The sequence below is a fragment of the Ylistrum balloti genome, unplaced genomic scaffold, assembly GCF_031769215.1.
Source record: "Ylistrum balloti isolate Yb309-2 unplaced genomic scaffold, AGI_CSIRO_Ybal_v1 Utg369658, whole genome shotgun sequence".
In the NCBI taxonomy this organism is placed as follows: domain Eukaryota; kingdom Metazoa; phylum Mollusca; class Bivalvia; order Pectinida; family Pectinidae; genus Ylistrum; species Ylistrum balloti.
The window spans coordinates 752,167-769,397 of NW_026781910.1; the positions used below are offsets into that span (position 1 = coordinate 752,167).

Sequence of the window (17,231 nt, forward strand, 5' to 3'; positions counted from 1 at the left end):
AGGGCCTTAAACCCAGCAAACAAAAAAAAACCCAATTGCCCAAAACCTTATGAACAGATCTGGACAGATGGGCAGAATCTGATAGTACTCCATAATGAGTCCATAGTTTAGGTTTTCAGAAATTGGTGTACTATATATTATTTGTATTATAGGCTTAAGTCAACATTTTTATCATTCTATTGTGAGGAAACCCTCATAATGTACATTTTTCACATAGTGATCATGCAGTCTCCTTTATGCATGGACATGGACATACAAAAAAAAGGTGTCAGGTACCAGTGGCCTTACTGTAATTACTTGTACCATCCAAGTCTCATCACTGTAAAATTCATTTAACTGAAAAAAAAGTGTTCTTGTAAACCTTCATAACTCACAATGTAAGCTGTAATGTTTATGTCATACATTCATGCTATTCATGTACAGTGTGTCCTGTAGAAAAAGAAGAGGTCAATGGGATCTGTAATTCTATACTATTACAACAACATGAATATTTACACAAGCGTTTTACGCAAAACAGGTCTTAGTAAATTTTTTTGTTTAAGTCAACTCATGATACTTGTCACATTGAAAAAACAAGCATAAGTTACTCGAAGGAAGCATTTAACTATATTCAACTATAGCTAATATATATATTTTCACAACAGAAATATTTTGTACTATTTTGTGCTCCAGGCCAAGGTATCACCCTTCATGCACCTTAAATATGTCAATCTAGAACCATTTACTTCACTCAAGTACATGATCAATGAACTTCAGCTACAGGTTTTCACTTTACTAGTGGTGTGAGTGAAGTATTTCATTATATATATCACAAATGTATGAATATTATGTGAAAAGTTACTCTTTAAAAAAAATTTAAGAATACAATACATGACTTTCTGCCCAATGTCTGGGACATAAATTCCAAGTGTCGCCAACTTTCCGGATTTTAGCTGGTCAATGTCATATATACCCGGTAATTTGCCATATCATGACCTGATCAAGTGATCAGTAACTAAAGTTTCAAATTCATTTTTTGAATACAGTTATATATTCAAATTCATATTCAAACATAGTCCATCATCTAAATATATACAGATGTGATAACTACACAAATGAACTGATTATAAGATCTTCTTAACTGATGACCTTTTAAAACACTGTCACCCTTGATTTTGAAGGCAATGACCAGATAGTATTTGACAAGAGGTTAGCAACATTGCAAATTAAACTGATAAAAACAATGAAAAAATGTCCATCGTGGTACTTTTTCATTATGAGAATACTTATGGGTATAATAAAGGATTCTCAACATCCGAGAAGCTGTCCTTTTATTCCTATAAGTGTATCATCGACATGTTTCAACCACTAAATGCAGCCATCATTAGGATGATGGTAACAAAAACAAATACATTAAACTAAGGAACAATCTGCAGTTAACAAAACATGATGTCATAATGGACAATATATAGGAGTGAAAATTATCTTATTGGAAAGTTAAGTAAAATTATCTAGAGGATTTAAAATTGTCATAAAAACTATATACAGAAATAGTTTCATCAATAAAATGTGCAGGTTTCACATCTAGTTACAGTGCGTCATCTTGTAGGCAGTTAGCTAGGTAGTCCAGTTGATGCTGTTTTCCCTGCATACTTTTTAGTGCAGTGGGTACATTTTGTTTAAGGCTTAGTTCTCCTTCTGAGGTATCATTTTGTGGTGCTTACTGGATGTCGAGAATCCTTTATGTATAAGTCAATTACATAGCAAGGATCTCTATTGAATATAACATGGTGTCCATTCAGGGACATTTCCTAGACATCTAGAGTGTTGGTTTTCACTATTTGGGTTTTCTCATATGAGAATACGTGTAGAATTTGAAAGCATTTCATCATGAAAATTCTTGTGGAAGTTGAAATAGTTGAAACGTTTGATTTTTCTTTCTTCAGACATATTTGCTTCCAAAACTTTATGGTATAATGATAGAATTAAAGTCTTTTGAACCCCTGCATACAAGATTCAGAGAAGGGAAATAACTCCCCCACAATTATAACTCCTAAGGTATTATAGACTGGGATTAGTTGAGCTTAAACTAGAAGTCTAGTATATATAAATTTGTCATTATTGTGGCTTTCATACCAATCTACACATACATCAGTAGCTATTTATGGTGAAAGAAAGTTAGTCTCCCGACATATAATACACATCTTTTTAGTAGACTTGTAGCTGACTGATTTAGATCTGTGACAAAATTTTATTTCACACAATTTACACACATATAAAACATCACCATTACCTATAATATATATATCAATTAAACAGTTCAAAAGTCTTTGACCAGAATATGATAGAGCTGAAATCCTTTCAATTAGAAAAGTGGGTGTACATGTATCATTTACGTAGTATTTATGTATCTATACAAATATCTTTCCTAAGGCTAGACACATTAATATCAAATTAATCATACCTCTGATATCAACAATTTCCTTTTAACTTTTTAAGATATATATGATGTGCATAAATACAAATTAACCTTCCTCAAGGTAAACCACAACTGTAACAAATATGTACATCATTCAAAATGTTGACGTAGAAACCAAAGTTGTACTAATGTATACAGGCAGATGATGGCTTTATAAGCCAACACTTAAGTTGAAAATATATGCAGCACAATGCAGAAATATAAAAACAATTGTTTTGATTAAGCACGAAAATTATTTGATTGACAATTCAAATATCTTAAATACATTCATTCATTTTTTATACTACAGAAGTATAGAAAACATGGTATGAAAAAAACCCCAAGGAGATCACAGAGGGAACTTGGTGTCCACCATTGTTTGATCTTTATTTGTTCTTTGAAAGTTACATCTTTTCCCTTCCTTTCTCTTCACATCTCTGTTTTTGCTCTTAATGATAAGACATTTGAACATTCAGAAGTTGTGATGACAATCTTTACCTGCCAAATTCAAAATGGCTGCCTGAAAGCCATTTTGCTTCTTCTGATCAGTCCTAAAATCAAATAGGCACAAGGAGAGACCAAAGGGAACATACATATGAAATTTGTGAGATTTCCATTCTGCACTTATTAAGAAATAGAGATAACAATCTTTACTAAGTGAAATTGAAGATGCCCGCTTGTGGGCCATTTTGCTTTTTTCTGATCAGTACCTAAATCAAACAGACACAACTAAGGATCAAGGGAAACATACACATGAAATTTGAAAAAAAACTTTGATTCAGCATTTCTCAAGAAATAGCGATAACAAACTTTCACAGTTAAAATCAAAGATGGATGCCTTTCTGCGATTTTGTTTTTCTTATCAGACCCAAAATCAAACAGTCACAACTAGCGACCAAGGGGAACCTATTTACAAAATTTATCAGAGATCCTTCACAGACTTTTCAAGAAATAGCGATAACAAACATTCAAAGTCAAAATGAAAGATGGCCACCTCTCAGCAATTTCATTTTTTCTGATCAGACCTAAAATCAAAATGACACAACTACTGACCAAAAGGAATCTACATTTGAAATTCTTAGATAGATCCATCAAGTGCTTCTCAAGAAATAGCGATAACAATCTTTCAAAGTCAAAATCCTACACTGCTGTCTGTCATCCATTTTGTTTTTCTAATCAGTCTCAAAATTACATGGGCAAAACTGGAGACCAGGGGAAACCAACATATGAATTTGAGAAAGATCCATCTTTTCCTTTACAACAAATAGCGACAACAAATTTCACTGAAAAAATTCAAGATGGCTGTAAGCCATTTTTTTTTTAATCAGTCCCAATATCAAATGGGCACAACTGGGGACCAAGGGGAACATACAAATGTAATTTGAAAAAGATCCATCCTGAACTCAAGAAATAGCAATAATAAAAATTGCTTACGGACGGACCACGGATGCAGAGCAATCTGAATAGCCCATCATCTGATGTTGGTGGGCTTAAAATGGAGTAAGCTATACTGTTCACAAAATTCAATATCAGAAAATTTATAGGAAAATAATACCGTACTTTACATACATATTCCTAAATAACAATGAATCATAAGTACAAGTCTGTTAACAGGTAACATATTTCACACTTAATCATTATTCACCTCTGTTCAACAATATCATGAAGTCAATGACTAATTAATGTTTAAAACTTCATCTATCTGGTCTTGTGCTTGCTGACATTTATGGAGATGATTTAGCTTTGTTATACATTAGATATTTTAATTACAAAATTGAAAATCAATAAGGTGATCAGGATGTTTTAAGTACAAATTAAAATGTACATGTATTCTGTAGAACCAAAGGCTTATTTAATTACCATCCCCCTGGAGACACTGCTTAGACAATTATACACAAGTCTTTGATGTAAATCCTATGATCATGCAGCTCATCCAATTAGTGAGTCACATCATGAACTTCGAACCAAGTCTGTGATCATATGAAGATGATAACCATAAAATGGTCTAAGAAGGGCTTTTCTAAAACAGTAAAATTGTCACTATTTAAAGTTTCATTTTCTGAGTTTTCAGCCTTTATTAAAGAAATATAAACATAATTGTTTGCCCTTGTCCATCAATTTTTAGTTTAGATAAAGATTTTGTTAACTTGTTTGCATTTTTCTTGTTCACAAAATACTTATTCAACATATATGTCGCTTTTAGTTATGTCCACATTCAGATGTGGTTTGTCACACTAGTTGACACATTTACAATTCTCTTAACTTGGCTGAATCAATGCAGCAATCTAAGTTATGCAACTTGCAGTGTGACAGATATTTCATAAGTTTACATTCAATTTCAAATGTGAAAAAAATAATTTGTATATGACTGTCTTTCATTAGTAAATGCCAAGCAGTTATTCTGAATCATAAAGCATACACAATTGTACACTGTATACACAGCTCTGAACTTAAAAGAAGTTTTCAAATAAATACAAGTTCAATATCTTTGAAGAACAGATTTTACTGTTCAAATATCTTTGCAAAACAACAATTTGATAATAAAGTACTCTTATAGGTAGTGCTGGTACATTAATTTGAGTTGACATTTATGTGATCTATGAATGACAACCAGATATTTCAAGGGCATAATTTAATGAAGCATGCATGCCAGTGCCTTTAAAAAATTATCCAAATGGCATTCACACCATCCAACTAAAATCAATTCCATGCTAATCTTGTTATCATGGGAGGTAACATCAATTTACTTCCACTACTTGCAGTACTCCTAGTTTGCTGATAGATCATGAGTTGTTAATTAATACATCCGACTTTGGTAATATAACACCATTGCAAATATTTTATACGTACAGCTTATACATACCTACAGCTTCACCGATCATAAACAATGCACACAGAACACAAACAGCAATAAGTTGGTTCCTGGCAAGTTTATCATACTCAGGTTTGACTAACGTATGACAGTGCCATTCTGATATTTCAGAATTAGATCTTGTTCCATTTACAGCATAACTGGACATTCCCAGATCTGCTTCCAGATCATCATCACTACTAAAAGATCTTAATGTTCTGTTGTTGTTTCTCACATGTGTTTCAGACTGAGACTCATCAGGCCTTTCATTCATATGTAAATTGTCTACTCGAATTTTATCACTAACATTATCCGATTTCAGGTGTCCATTCGGTACATGATTTGAGATTGTACCATGGGCACGCTTGAAATTTTCTAGTACCCTTTTACTTTGAGTCATATCGGTTTCTGGTATCATATTAAGCTCCAGATCGAGTTTGTTTATATCTGTGGCATCAAACTCCTCTAAAATAGCTAACAGAGAGTCCTCAGACATCGATCTTAAGTCCTGATGTGTGTTTTGCTGAATAGAAACCTCGGAGGGAAATTGAAGCCTTGGTGTCGTCTGTATGTTATTGCCAATACTGGACAAGTTGTTATCATTTGGAGGATAAGTGGCAACTTCGAATGGCCACGTCCGGTTATTTCTGTCTAATAAAGCTGTGTCAATACGTTGTCCTTCTTGTATGTAAGGATCCGCACTGAAATCAGAGTCAATATGCTCGCTCGATGCGGCACTTACAAATGGGCCAATTTCGGACTCGTGCTTGTTTACATCTTCATGCTGTTCAAGAGAACTGTTACTCACGGAGTGTACAGTCGTTTTGTGTGATACGCCTGTCTTAGGCCTAATGCTGCGTTCATTACGTAGACCAATGGTGTATTGCTCGCTCGAGCCTTCAGCTGTAAGGCTATTAATATCCGACACATCCCACCCACTGCTATCATCGACGAACACACTTGCTGCCATTTTACTTTCTCACAAAATCACGTGGTATATCATGTGACATCATATGGGGGTTTCCCGTCTGCTAGTATGATTCTTACTATATATTTTGGATGTTTTTAGTGAGTTGTTTAGATGATCTGTCATGTTCTCAGTAAAGTATATACGTTACAATACGCATATGAGTAAATGGAAATATCAAATCAATAAAGTAGTAATTTCAATGTATCACTGATATATAAAAAAATCAATCATTCAGTGATAAGGGAGATAACTCCTACTATTAAAAAACCTTTACATTTGACAAGGGACCCGACGCTCAGCTGCTACCCAAATATTGAGAACATGACTATCAAGAAACTCGTGTATTTTTTATCGCCAGAGTGATATTAAAGTAGCTCTCGGTTATGGTTTGCATACGGTAACTCATACACTTTTGCTTGATTTTGCTGGAAATCTATTGCAAAGATAGGTCAGCACAAAAAATTAGGTGTTATAGGATAAATCGCCCTCCCCCGTTCAATATTTAAAGTTGAAAAAGATCCCAGATCGAGTTTTCACGCAGGATGGTGTTATTTTAGGAAATAATGGCAAGGCAATTATATGCTATTTCCTATAAGCTGTCCTTTTCTAACCTGGATTTTTACCTGAGATTTACATGTGTTTCTCACAACCCATCTTCATATGATTGAGATATTAAACTAAATACATGAATTTCATTTGATGAAAAATACTGAATAATCTGACTTCACTTAGCACTAAAATACATATAAATAAATTAAATAATTATGTTGGACGATTTAGCACTATATTCTAACATATTTCTAAACTCATTATAAAATGAAGAGAATAGAAAAGAATCTGAAAGAAAACTAGAGTATTTGAAATAAAAACAAATGTACCTGAAATAAAACTAGAGTATTTCAAATAAAAACAAATGTACCTGAAATAAAACTAGAGTATTTCAAATAAAAACAAATGTACCTGAAATAAAACTAGAGTATTTGAAATAAAAACAAATGTACCTGAAATAAAACTAGAGTATTTGAAATAAAAACAAATGTACCTGAAATAAAACTAGAGTATTTGAAATAAAAACAAATGTACCTGAAATAAAACTAGAGTATTTGAAATAAAAACAAATGTACCTGAAATAAAACTAGAGTATTTCAAATAAAAACAAATGTACCTGAAATAAAACTAGAGTATTTGAAATAAAAACAAATGTACCTGAAATAAAACTAGAGTATTTGAAATAAGAACAAATGTACCTGAAATAAAACTAGAGTATTTGAAATAAAAACAAATGTACCTGAAATAAAACTAGAGTATTTGAAATAAAAACAAATGTACCTGAAATAAAACTAGAGTATTTCAAATAAAAACAAATGTACCTGAAATAAAACTAGAGTATTTCAAATAAAAACAAATGTACCTGAAATAAAACTAGAGTATTTGAAATAAGAACAAATGTACCTGAAATAAAACTAGAGTATTTCAAATAAAAACAAATGTACCTGAAATAAAACTAGAGTATTTGAAATAAAAACAAATGTACCTGAAATAAAACTAGAGTATTTCAAATAAAAACAAATGTACCTGAAATAAAACTAGAGTAAGAACAAATGTACCTGAAATAAAACTAGAGTATTTCAAATAAAAACAAATGTACCTGAAATAAAACTGGAGAATTTTAAACAAAGAGAAAAAATGTCAAATATTGGTAAAGAACGTGTAGTTTTTCTGGTAATTGTTATGAAGTCTAAGAATTTATCAATGAGAAATGATTAATAGTCATTTCAGTTTCATTTAATTTGATTAACTTTTGGCCCATGGGTCCATCAATACATCACGTGTACACAAACACAAGGTACAATGTATATGTGAATAAAGCCAATAATCTATGATTCGTTAAATATTTGTTTAAATTTTAAAATTATCATAAATATTACATTCAAAATAAAACAAAAATCAAGACATTCAAACATTTCACAAGATACATCAAATAGGTTTCTTCGTATTTAATAAGGTTATAGAGAATAAAATTTTAAATGTGACTATTGTTTAAACATTTTTATTTTGAATTGTTGACTATATTCACATAATTAAATATAAAGTTAACTGTCAAGGGAGTTCATCAGACATAAGGCGTTTTAATCATTATCAGCCGAGACCGACAAATGACTTAAACATTGATGACCAGCGAAATTTGTCTGATGTAAGCCTTGGTAGGGCAATGCACACGAAGTTATGGCTACCCACAGTCACGCAAAAATGACCACCGAAATTTTGTCTGGTGTAAGCCTTGGTAGGGCAATGCACACGAAGTTATGGCTACCCACAGTCACGCACAAATGACCACCGAAATTTTGTCTGGTGTAAGCCTTGGTAGGGCAATGCACACGAAGGTATGGATATACGCAGTCACGCACAATCACGCCACAGTTATTACAATACACACTTCCTTTACCAATGTAAAAACAATATCCGGTACACCAAACAGTGTAAAACATGATACCAATAAAACAATGATAGTAGCCCTCTGTTATGTATTTACAATGAAGTAAAAGTATAAATTTATAGAAAGAACATAATATCGATATTCTATCTATTTACGTTCTCATGCAGAGTAAATCTGATAAGTTCTGATGTAGTCGAGGTGATCCTTGTGTAATTGTAGATAAAGCATACACACATTTAACACCTCTCTGTTGTCTTGTTCTCACACCAATTAACATAATAAAACTGAAAATTGCGAAACGGAAGATTTTGATATTTAATATGAAAGGACAAACATTATAATATTCATCACTATTTGTTTTCTTAATGTTTCTGACAGCAGTTTTTTCAGTCAAGTGTTGATGGAACTGCACATCTTAGATACAGATATATTTACATGATTGAACACCTGAATGAACATTTCTGACGCCTTATTTTCCACTTCCTCTCGTATTCCTCAACATCACGAAGGTACGATAGCGGCGGCCATTGATTCACTTCAATATAGATTCTATTTTCTTCGTTCAGCGACGATAATTCCACCCGATTCTTCAATGCTGTATAGTTTGTAGAGATGAAATGAAGACACCATCTAGACAGCTGCTCTGCATTGTAATCCTGTCAAAATACATTCAAATACTGATATTTAAACAGAATTATTGCGGGACTATTTTTAATGAGGGGTTTCATTAGATCGAAATAAAGAATGATAACTTAAAATAGTACATTAAAACTGCGCCTTTTATATGAAATATCATCAAATTTGATGCTAATGACGACATATATCAACATATCTTTACCTGTGATGACTGTAAAAGTCCGATGACATCGATGTCTGCTTTTTCTATAGTCTTTATCACACTTTTGTTGACTTCCTTAGTTACATGTAATTCACACAGATTCGTGAGACGTTTAAGACCGTATTTATCCGCCAGAACAATGAGTGATATCACATCAGTCTGTTCAATAGGTGCCTGGTCGGTGTAGAGATATTCCAAAAGAGCCAAGAAACATTCCGACGTTGTAGCTTGGATATCAATCTACACCATTAAAACAACAAAATGTATTAGAAACATTTACTGTATTAACATGCTCAAACATTTATATGCAGTTATAAGCATTTTAACTGTACGACTTTGAGGTTTTGATGTCAATTACACCTACCTCGAGTATGCTTGATTGGTCTTTCACACAGCTACCTTGAATCGTAACCGCCATGTTTTTGCATCTGGCAGTTAAGACACTTTTATGAGCATAAACATTTCTTCCTGAAACAATATGATATATACGATCTGTTCTTACATTATGTAATTGACAATGTTACTGGACTTTAGATCCCCGTCCCCAGTATGCCACGTTTCGGTTTCATTAGGATAGTAGCAAGGTTAAGAATATAAACTTGTACTTAATGTTGTTATAAAATCATCTGATATATGGAAACAACGTAATTTGTTGCATAATCGGGCTGCTGCACTTCCCTATCTACATTTTGACTTTTGTTTGGACAACTTTCGATTTTCCTCAGTCGCCTCCAAGGCTTCAAAATTTAGGTCCTTTTCGTCAATAACGAGTCCTTGAAGGACGAAACAGCTGTATGATGCAGCATCACTGACGAGTCCTAGAAGGACGAAACAGCTGTATGATGCAGTTTAATTCATTGTTTGGCTGTAATGTATGTAACTCTAAATTTGTATTGAAAGACGCTATTCAATTGCGTGTCTTTTGTACAATATCAATTGGTATAAGCAATTCTTATTTTCATCTCAAACTTCAATAGACCAGTAATGGGCATTAGTATAGCAAAATATAATTCACGAATTTAGAGCTGAAATGTTTGGCAGACGAAGTTAAAAAGAAAAAAAGGCAGGAAGAAATTCAAAGATTTCTTTAAAAATCCCCGATTCAACAATAACATTCAGGAAGCAGCATTGTGACTTACGGTAAAGAGTTTGGAAGCGAGGTATGAAAAATGTTACACAGGAGTCTGCATTATCACTAAATTTAAACAAGGCAATATTCGTATAATTTATTGCTATGTTGAGGTAAAAACAAATTTCAATGTTTTATATAGAAGTTTTCATTTCCGTGACAATTTACTTTAAGCACATATTTATAATAATTCAAGCTCACCTTCCACTTTAAACGTGACGTCAGCCGTTTCAGGTTTGTTGAAATACAGATCCTTCATATTTCGCCTTGTCTCGTCATTCATGGAAGTACCTATACTTGGATTAAGGAATGCCTGACCACTGAGACAATTTTGGCAAATCTCCGTCAATTTCGGCAATTTAAAAGTGGCAGCTAGATTCATGATGTCATCAAGTTCTTCTGGGTCAATTTGATCCTGGTCATTAGATAGACAGGGAACACCTGAGGAAACGCGATGTGTAGGTATATATTTGTATTTATATATTTTACCTTTTTAGGATTTATTAAGATTTTTTCGTTACAAACATGTACACATTTCTTTGATAATTAAGAAGGGAAATAACATTTCATTGAACGAACAGAAAATATAACAATTTGTTTAATAGTGATGATAATGTTTTTAATGCCCATTTCATAAAAACAATCTTATTCATCCTTTTCGTAAACAGTAACTGTTTCTGATAACAAGGTATAAATGATGAGCAGGAATCAAACTTACCAGAGTACAGAAATTGCAGAACTTTGACGAATGTTTTGGGTTTGATATCAGGATTAAGTTCAACCACTGTATGACGATGAATTTGACCTTGGATATCTTTTGTGAACTCGTCCTTGTCATATGCAGCTACTATTCCCTCCGTTTGCTCAGAGTTCAGTTCATCCATAGTGAAGTTACTCGCGGACTTCGTTCTCTTCCTCTGAAGAGTTGAACGAAAAAGAAAGAGCTCAAAAACTTTTGAAACAACATGAATATGAAAAAAACATATATGGATGTTTGTCTTGAACACTAGATAAATTGTTCTGAAGGAGAAATCCTGTTTATCCTCAAATCTTTTAAAAGATGCAATCACTCGCAAATCAATATATCCAATATTTCGCTAACAATAATCAAGTTACCTTATGTGACTTCATCATTCCAAAGACTCGTCTGAAGTATGTGGAAGATGAACACAAAACTATCTTATGTGCGTCAAGGTTGAGCTGTTCTCTCAATATGAATGTAACGTCTGCATGAACAGGGTTTTCGTGCATAGCCAGCCAATCGTCTGCAAACCTTGATGTTTCAACTTCAATTTTCGGGGCCATACCTAGAACACATTAGGAATAGATCAATCGAATTTGTGTATGTATATTGTATAACGATTCGTATATTTATACAATACACATACACAAATTCGTTTGATATAAGATAATGTAGTTGCGTATTGTTATAGAATTTTCCTACTGAAGAAACGTCGAGAAATTTAGTGTTTTACAACATATTCACGCTCCAGGTGATGGAGGAAAGTTGGTGTTCCCCACGATAAAACCAGGCGCCACTACCTGCGTCACGTAGTGCTCGAACCCGTGACCTAGAGATAAAGGACTAGTGATAAAGACGGCCAGGGGTCCGAGTCAACCTATATTGTATAGTGAACTGTTACTTAGTATTAGGGCCAATTTTACTTTTCAAATAGATTTGGAACCCCGAAATTAAGTATTAAAAACATATAGTATTTTGACAAGCTACTATCAAGATTTATTTCTATAACTACAGTTTACACCTTTCTGTTTTGTTCTTAGAACCTAAGTGTAAATTTGATAAATCGAACTTCATATATGCATATCATTTCGTTCTTATAAACGACATGTCCTCTAATGTTTTATTGTTTAGAATTGAATTTTTCCGATACCATAGCAGGTTCTTTTCATACGTGGATTTAAACATGATGAATGCTATGTTATAAACATAATATAATGCACTTTTTGACATTTCTCTTTTTGGCTGCATTAGAAACCACACAAAATAAATGTGTGAAAATCTCTTCAATTTATCAAATGGTGAAAATTTAACACTGAAATGGTATTGTAAATACTGAAAACTGAGTTGTTCAGTAATTCAAACTGTCTTCCGATGATTGAGACGACCTACATAATTTTATGCACGATTCAAGAAAACTCGAGTTAAACATATGGTCTATTCAAGCATATGTAAGTGAAGGTTCATGCACTACCACTCCCAACCAAAACTGGAATTATATGTAACAGATCAAAAGTATGAATGAAACCCCAACAACCAGCTGTTTCCTCTCTCTAAGAATCGTCAGTGATGTTCTAGCAAATGTTAACTTGCCTGCAGGAGGCATCGGAGGAGGAGGGGGAATCCGTCCTCTATTGCCACATGAGAACCATGGTTGGATTGTTGTTGTTGTCGCATTTACCAGCGCTACCCGGATCTAAAACATAATACCGAGGTGAACGATGAAAGGACACATATATTTAAATTCATATTGAATCAGGTATAATAACATATTACATACATTACCCAATTACAATTAAGTTTATTTTTTGAGGAATTACATTTTTCGCTATATTCGAGGATTGAAAAAAATAGAAAAAATAGAAAGAAACCCACGTGACTCTGCTCTATTGTTTGAGCAATATATCAGGGTTTCGTGGATTTCTGATAATGGTTTAATGATTCTCTTGAAAATACACCATTTTTGGTGAAACTGCGATCGAAATGAATTAGTCTAAAACAAAGTGGATTAGAAATCTATAAATAGGTATTATAAGTACATATATAAATGAACCCACAAAAATCAATTAATGATTTAAACCCGATAAAATCAGCAACATTAACTCACAAACCCCGACCCCCTTTTCTCTCTCTCCTCCCTCCCCTCCCCACTCCCTCTAAAAACTGGGCAGAAAAAACTCACTGCTGCATGAAAACATTCTTGTACACCTTGTTGTGTTCGCGCACTGGTCTCTACGTAACATAATCCTAAATCACTGGCGACCTTTGATCCTTCCTCATACGTCACTAAATCAGTTGCTGGTTTCTCTCTCAAATCTATAAATACGAAGAATTATTCCAATAGGTTTCAAATAATATACATGTACATTATTACCATACGGAGTTTTGTCTCCTGATGGTAAATAATCAGTGAAATTGGCAATAGTTTATTGAAATGATTGTGTTTTCTTTTCCATTTTTAATGTCTTCATTTTATTTATGCATCACCGTAAGACTTGTGAAGAATCAACATTCAAAAAGATACAGGTAACACTTTAGAATTATGAAAAAACAATGTTTTGATAATTGTTCAGAAAGATCAGGATGGTATTACCATAATGTCAAAAGTAACGTTTTTATAAGCATATATTAATACAATTAATCAATTTTGTGATATAAAAACCTTTACAAATATAACAAGATTTTTACTAAAAATATGTTCATTCAGAGTAAGGAGGAACAGAAACACAAAATGCTGAATTTTCTTACCGATTTTGCAGGCATTAAGTACAATTGGCGTATTAGGACAAAAACGTCTAAGTTCTGGAACCCACTTAACCTTCACATTAGCAAGAGATTCTCGGTTGTCAATGGAAAAACAGACAAGAAATACATCTGTAAGAAAATAGGACAGCGGCCTCAGACGGTCATGGTCCTCCGACTGAAATAAGATAGCGAAATCATCGAAACGGGATTGACGAAGAATTTCACAATATAGATAGCTTTTGAAATAAAAACTTATTATTAAATAGAAATGGGTGGTCGGGTGGCGCAGGGTAACGCACTCGCCTTTTAACTAGCCGTCCGGGGTTCGAATCCCGTAACGGTCGTAAAAAGTAGTGGGGTCACCCGACCACATGTGCTTGCCCCAGCTACTCTGGTTTCCTACCACAGTAAGACCCCCACCCCCGCGCTTCCATTCGGGCAGACAGAAGTGACTGATATAATCTTGTTTCGCAATTGTTGTAAGATAAATAAAATTTGGATAAATAAATCCCAATAACTTGTTATAACTAGTACTTAATCCTTTCACCCAAATGGCTAGTAAAAATGAAATATTAAATCACATTTGATTAAACTGGATATATATCCAAGGTAGAATATATTAATTTTATCGGTATCAAACATTCAGGAGCAAAAGTCCATGGTATTACAACAGTAACTTTTACAACTCGGATGGAGACAATCTTTTTGCATCTCCCCATTTCCAATCTCCAAAAGAGTGCATTAAGGTACCTTACATAATGCGCGTGTATAAGAAATGACAACTCCGGTACAGATGGTACAAAAGCCACACAAGTGAATTGCTTGTTTAAAACACAAGTTTAGAGCTAGATACAGTAGAGCCAAACAATGAATTAAACGTTTCATCCTTCTAAGACTAGTCTGTGATGCTAACGGCCCTAGTTCTAAAGGCTAGGCAACAATTGAGGAAATTCCAAAATGATCGGAAAAGAAGTGAAAATCTAAACGCGGAGATGCACAAGTCCCATTATGTAATGAATTTCGTGATTTTCATACCACAGATTATTTCAGAACAATGTCAAGTAATATGTACATTACACATGTACATTTACCAATTAGTGTAAAGTGCCTATATATGATTTTTTGGTAATTCATGGTATTAAAAGATTACAATACATACATTTGTATATTTGAATTTCTATCCGTTCATCATTAATTATAATTCTAGCCGTTATTTATCTCTTGGAAACATGAAAATATTTTACTAAAAGTATGGTACGTTAAATGTGATTCAATGGTTGAAATTAAACGCCCGGCTTACCGTTCCGTGTATATCCCACAAACCAAACCTAACAGGTGTTCCGTCAACTAATTCGTCGTGAACGTAATTATCAAACACCGTTGGGACGTATGTCTCTGGATAAGCATTCGTTGCATAGACGATGTATAGGCACGTCTTTCCTGTCGCGTGATCTCCTACTGTCACAATCTTCAGATCCTGTGGCATTGTGCCTTGATGTAAAAAAAAATCCCAGATTATTGTAAATGTACATATTTTCAATTATATATATATATCATGCATTTTATATATATATATATAATTAAAGTGATAATTAAACTGTAATTCTTATGAAAAACTTTTGGGGTTTCTGTGCCACATTTAACGAATTTTATAAAAATAGCATTTAAACATTATGCATGTGGTAAAATGTCCTGTTAAAGTAATAACACTTTAAAGAAACAAATGCATATAAAGATACTTCAAGATGGAAAATATCCAAATAAATTGATATCATCGATGTCAGTATGTATTTTTATTTTAAGAATTTAAAGATTTCACCACACCACTTTCTAAATCTAATTGTAAATGCTCACGAGTTCTATGTAAAGTGTTGCCATATAGTGATTGTAATGTCGTGCTAATACATTCCAAATTATAGCCATATTTCACCGTAGTAGACTTATTTACAGCAAAGGTACTCGCTACTGAGATTTCTTTGAGAAATTATGGAATGCTCCATTCATTTATCATTCATGTTTTATAATTTGTGTGTCTCGTGTACAAATACAAATATAAAGCATTAGTGTTTGTAACTCCATGAGCTTTCATGTATCATACTACTGTATGCCAGGAAAGCAATCTATAGATGTACGCTCTCTAGTTACGTGTTCTAAACATCCATTCATATATCACAACACATCATAATATCGATAAATTCTTTTCAAGAGAAACTCATTCTGAATGCCTCGCAGAAGTTCCTGTATTACGTCATATATTCTTCTCAAACAGTAGCAATGTTGGCGTATCGAAAATTGCACGTGCAAAGCAAAATTACTGTCTATTGTCTAACTTACCTTAACGATGGTCTCCGTTATAGACTTCACAGAATCCTGTTAAACGAATCTGTAGCTGTTCTCACTTCGCATCACAGTAGTGTTATTTATCTAATCTAAAAATAGTTCAGCGAGCATTTGCTATATTTGTTGACCAATCAGATATCTTCATCTGAGACGCTGACGTCAGACATGTTCATAGATGCTCTAATTCTAAGCTTGATAAAACGGTTATCGTTTTACTATTAAACAGTTAGAAAATGACTTTAAATTATGGAACAAAATTAAGCAAAACGTTAGAGAAGAAATAAATATTGTGATTGATGACCAGAAGGATTCAGGTAGTCGGTGGTTAGTAGACCTTGGCTTTTCTTAATATAATATATAATTCTGTGGAGTTTGGTTGCAAAGTCAACATTGTTGATATTAAAAAGTAAAATTGACAACTTTATATGCTATCTATGCTTCAAAACACGTGAAATGTTTTATCTTCTAATAAGATCAAGTAACTATTAAGAACGACTTCAAGAGTGCATACATCAACCTTTTTTTTAGTACACACTGTAAAATTCGAGCTAACTTACCGAGAAATACCAACGAAATAGTATTTCAAAGTGTTCAAAATTACATTTTACGCACTAAAAGATTTGAATGATTGTTACATTATTTTTGTATGATAATTAAATATTTATATACATATAGTATCAGTATCGGCGCGTCACCAGCTGGTTGAATATCAATCCGACATACGTCTACTTACTAACTCCTTTCC

The 17,231-nt window shown here is 33.2% G+C and overlaps 2 protein-coding genes across 2 annotated transcripts in view; both read right to left on the reverse strand.

Moving 5' to 3' along the window:
• The window catches only part of LOC132558315 (probable proton-coupled zinc antiporter SLC30A4), a 28,717-nt gene extending 22,459 nt beyond the window's left edge, over window positions 1-6,258 (reverse strand). The window contains exon 1 of the mRNA XM_060222865.1: window positions 5,301-6,258. Within this exon, the coding sequence (XP_060078848.1) occupies window positions 5,301-6,258 (958 nt within the window). The remainder of the gene's footprint in view (window positions 1-5,300) is intronic.
• Window positions 6,259-9,126: 2,868 nt separating this feature from the next.
• On the reverse strand, window positions 9,127-15,632 carry LOC132558013 (rho-related protein racA-like). The gene is made up of 10 exons (XM_060222535.1): window positions 15,447-15,632; window positions 14,150-14,321; window positions 13,584-13,717; window positions 12,995-13,097; window positions 11,779-11,969; window positions 11,381-11,579; window positions 10,864-11,103; window positions 9,894-10,001; window positions 9,534-9,760; window positions 9,127-9,351 (listed from the first exon to the last, which is right to left on the reverse strand). Exons 1-10 carry the CDS (start codon window positions 15,630-15,632, stop codon window positions 9,127-9,129), a joined length of 1,785 nt encoding a protein of 594 aa, XP_060078518.1.
• Window positions 15,633-17,231: the final 1,599 nt, after the last annotated feature.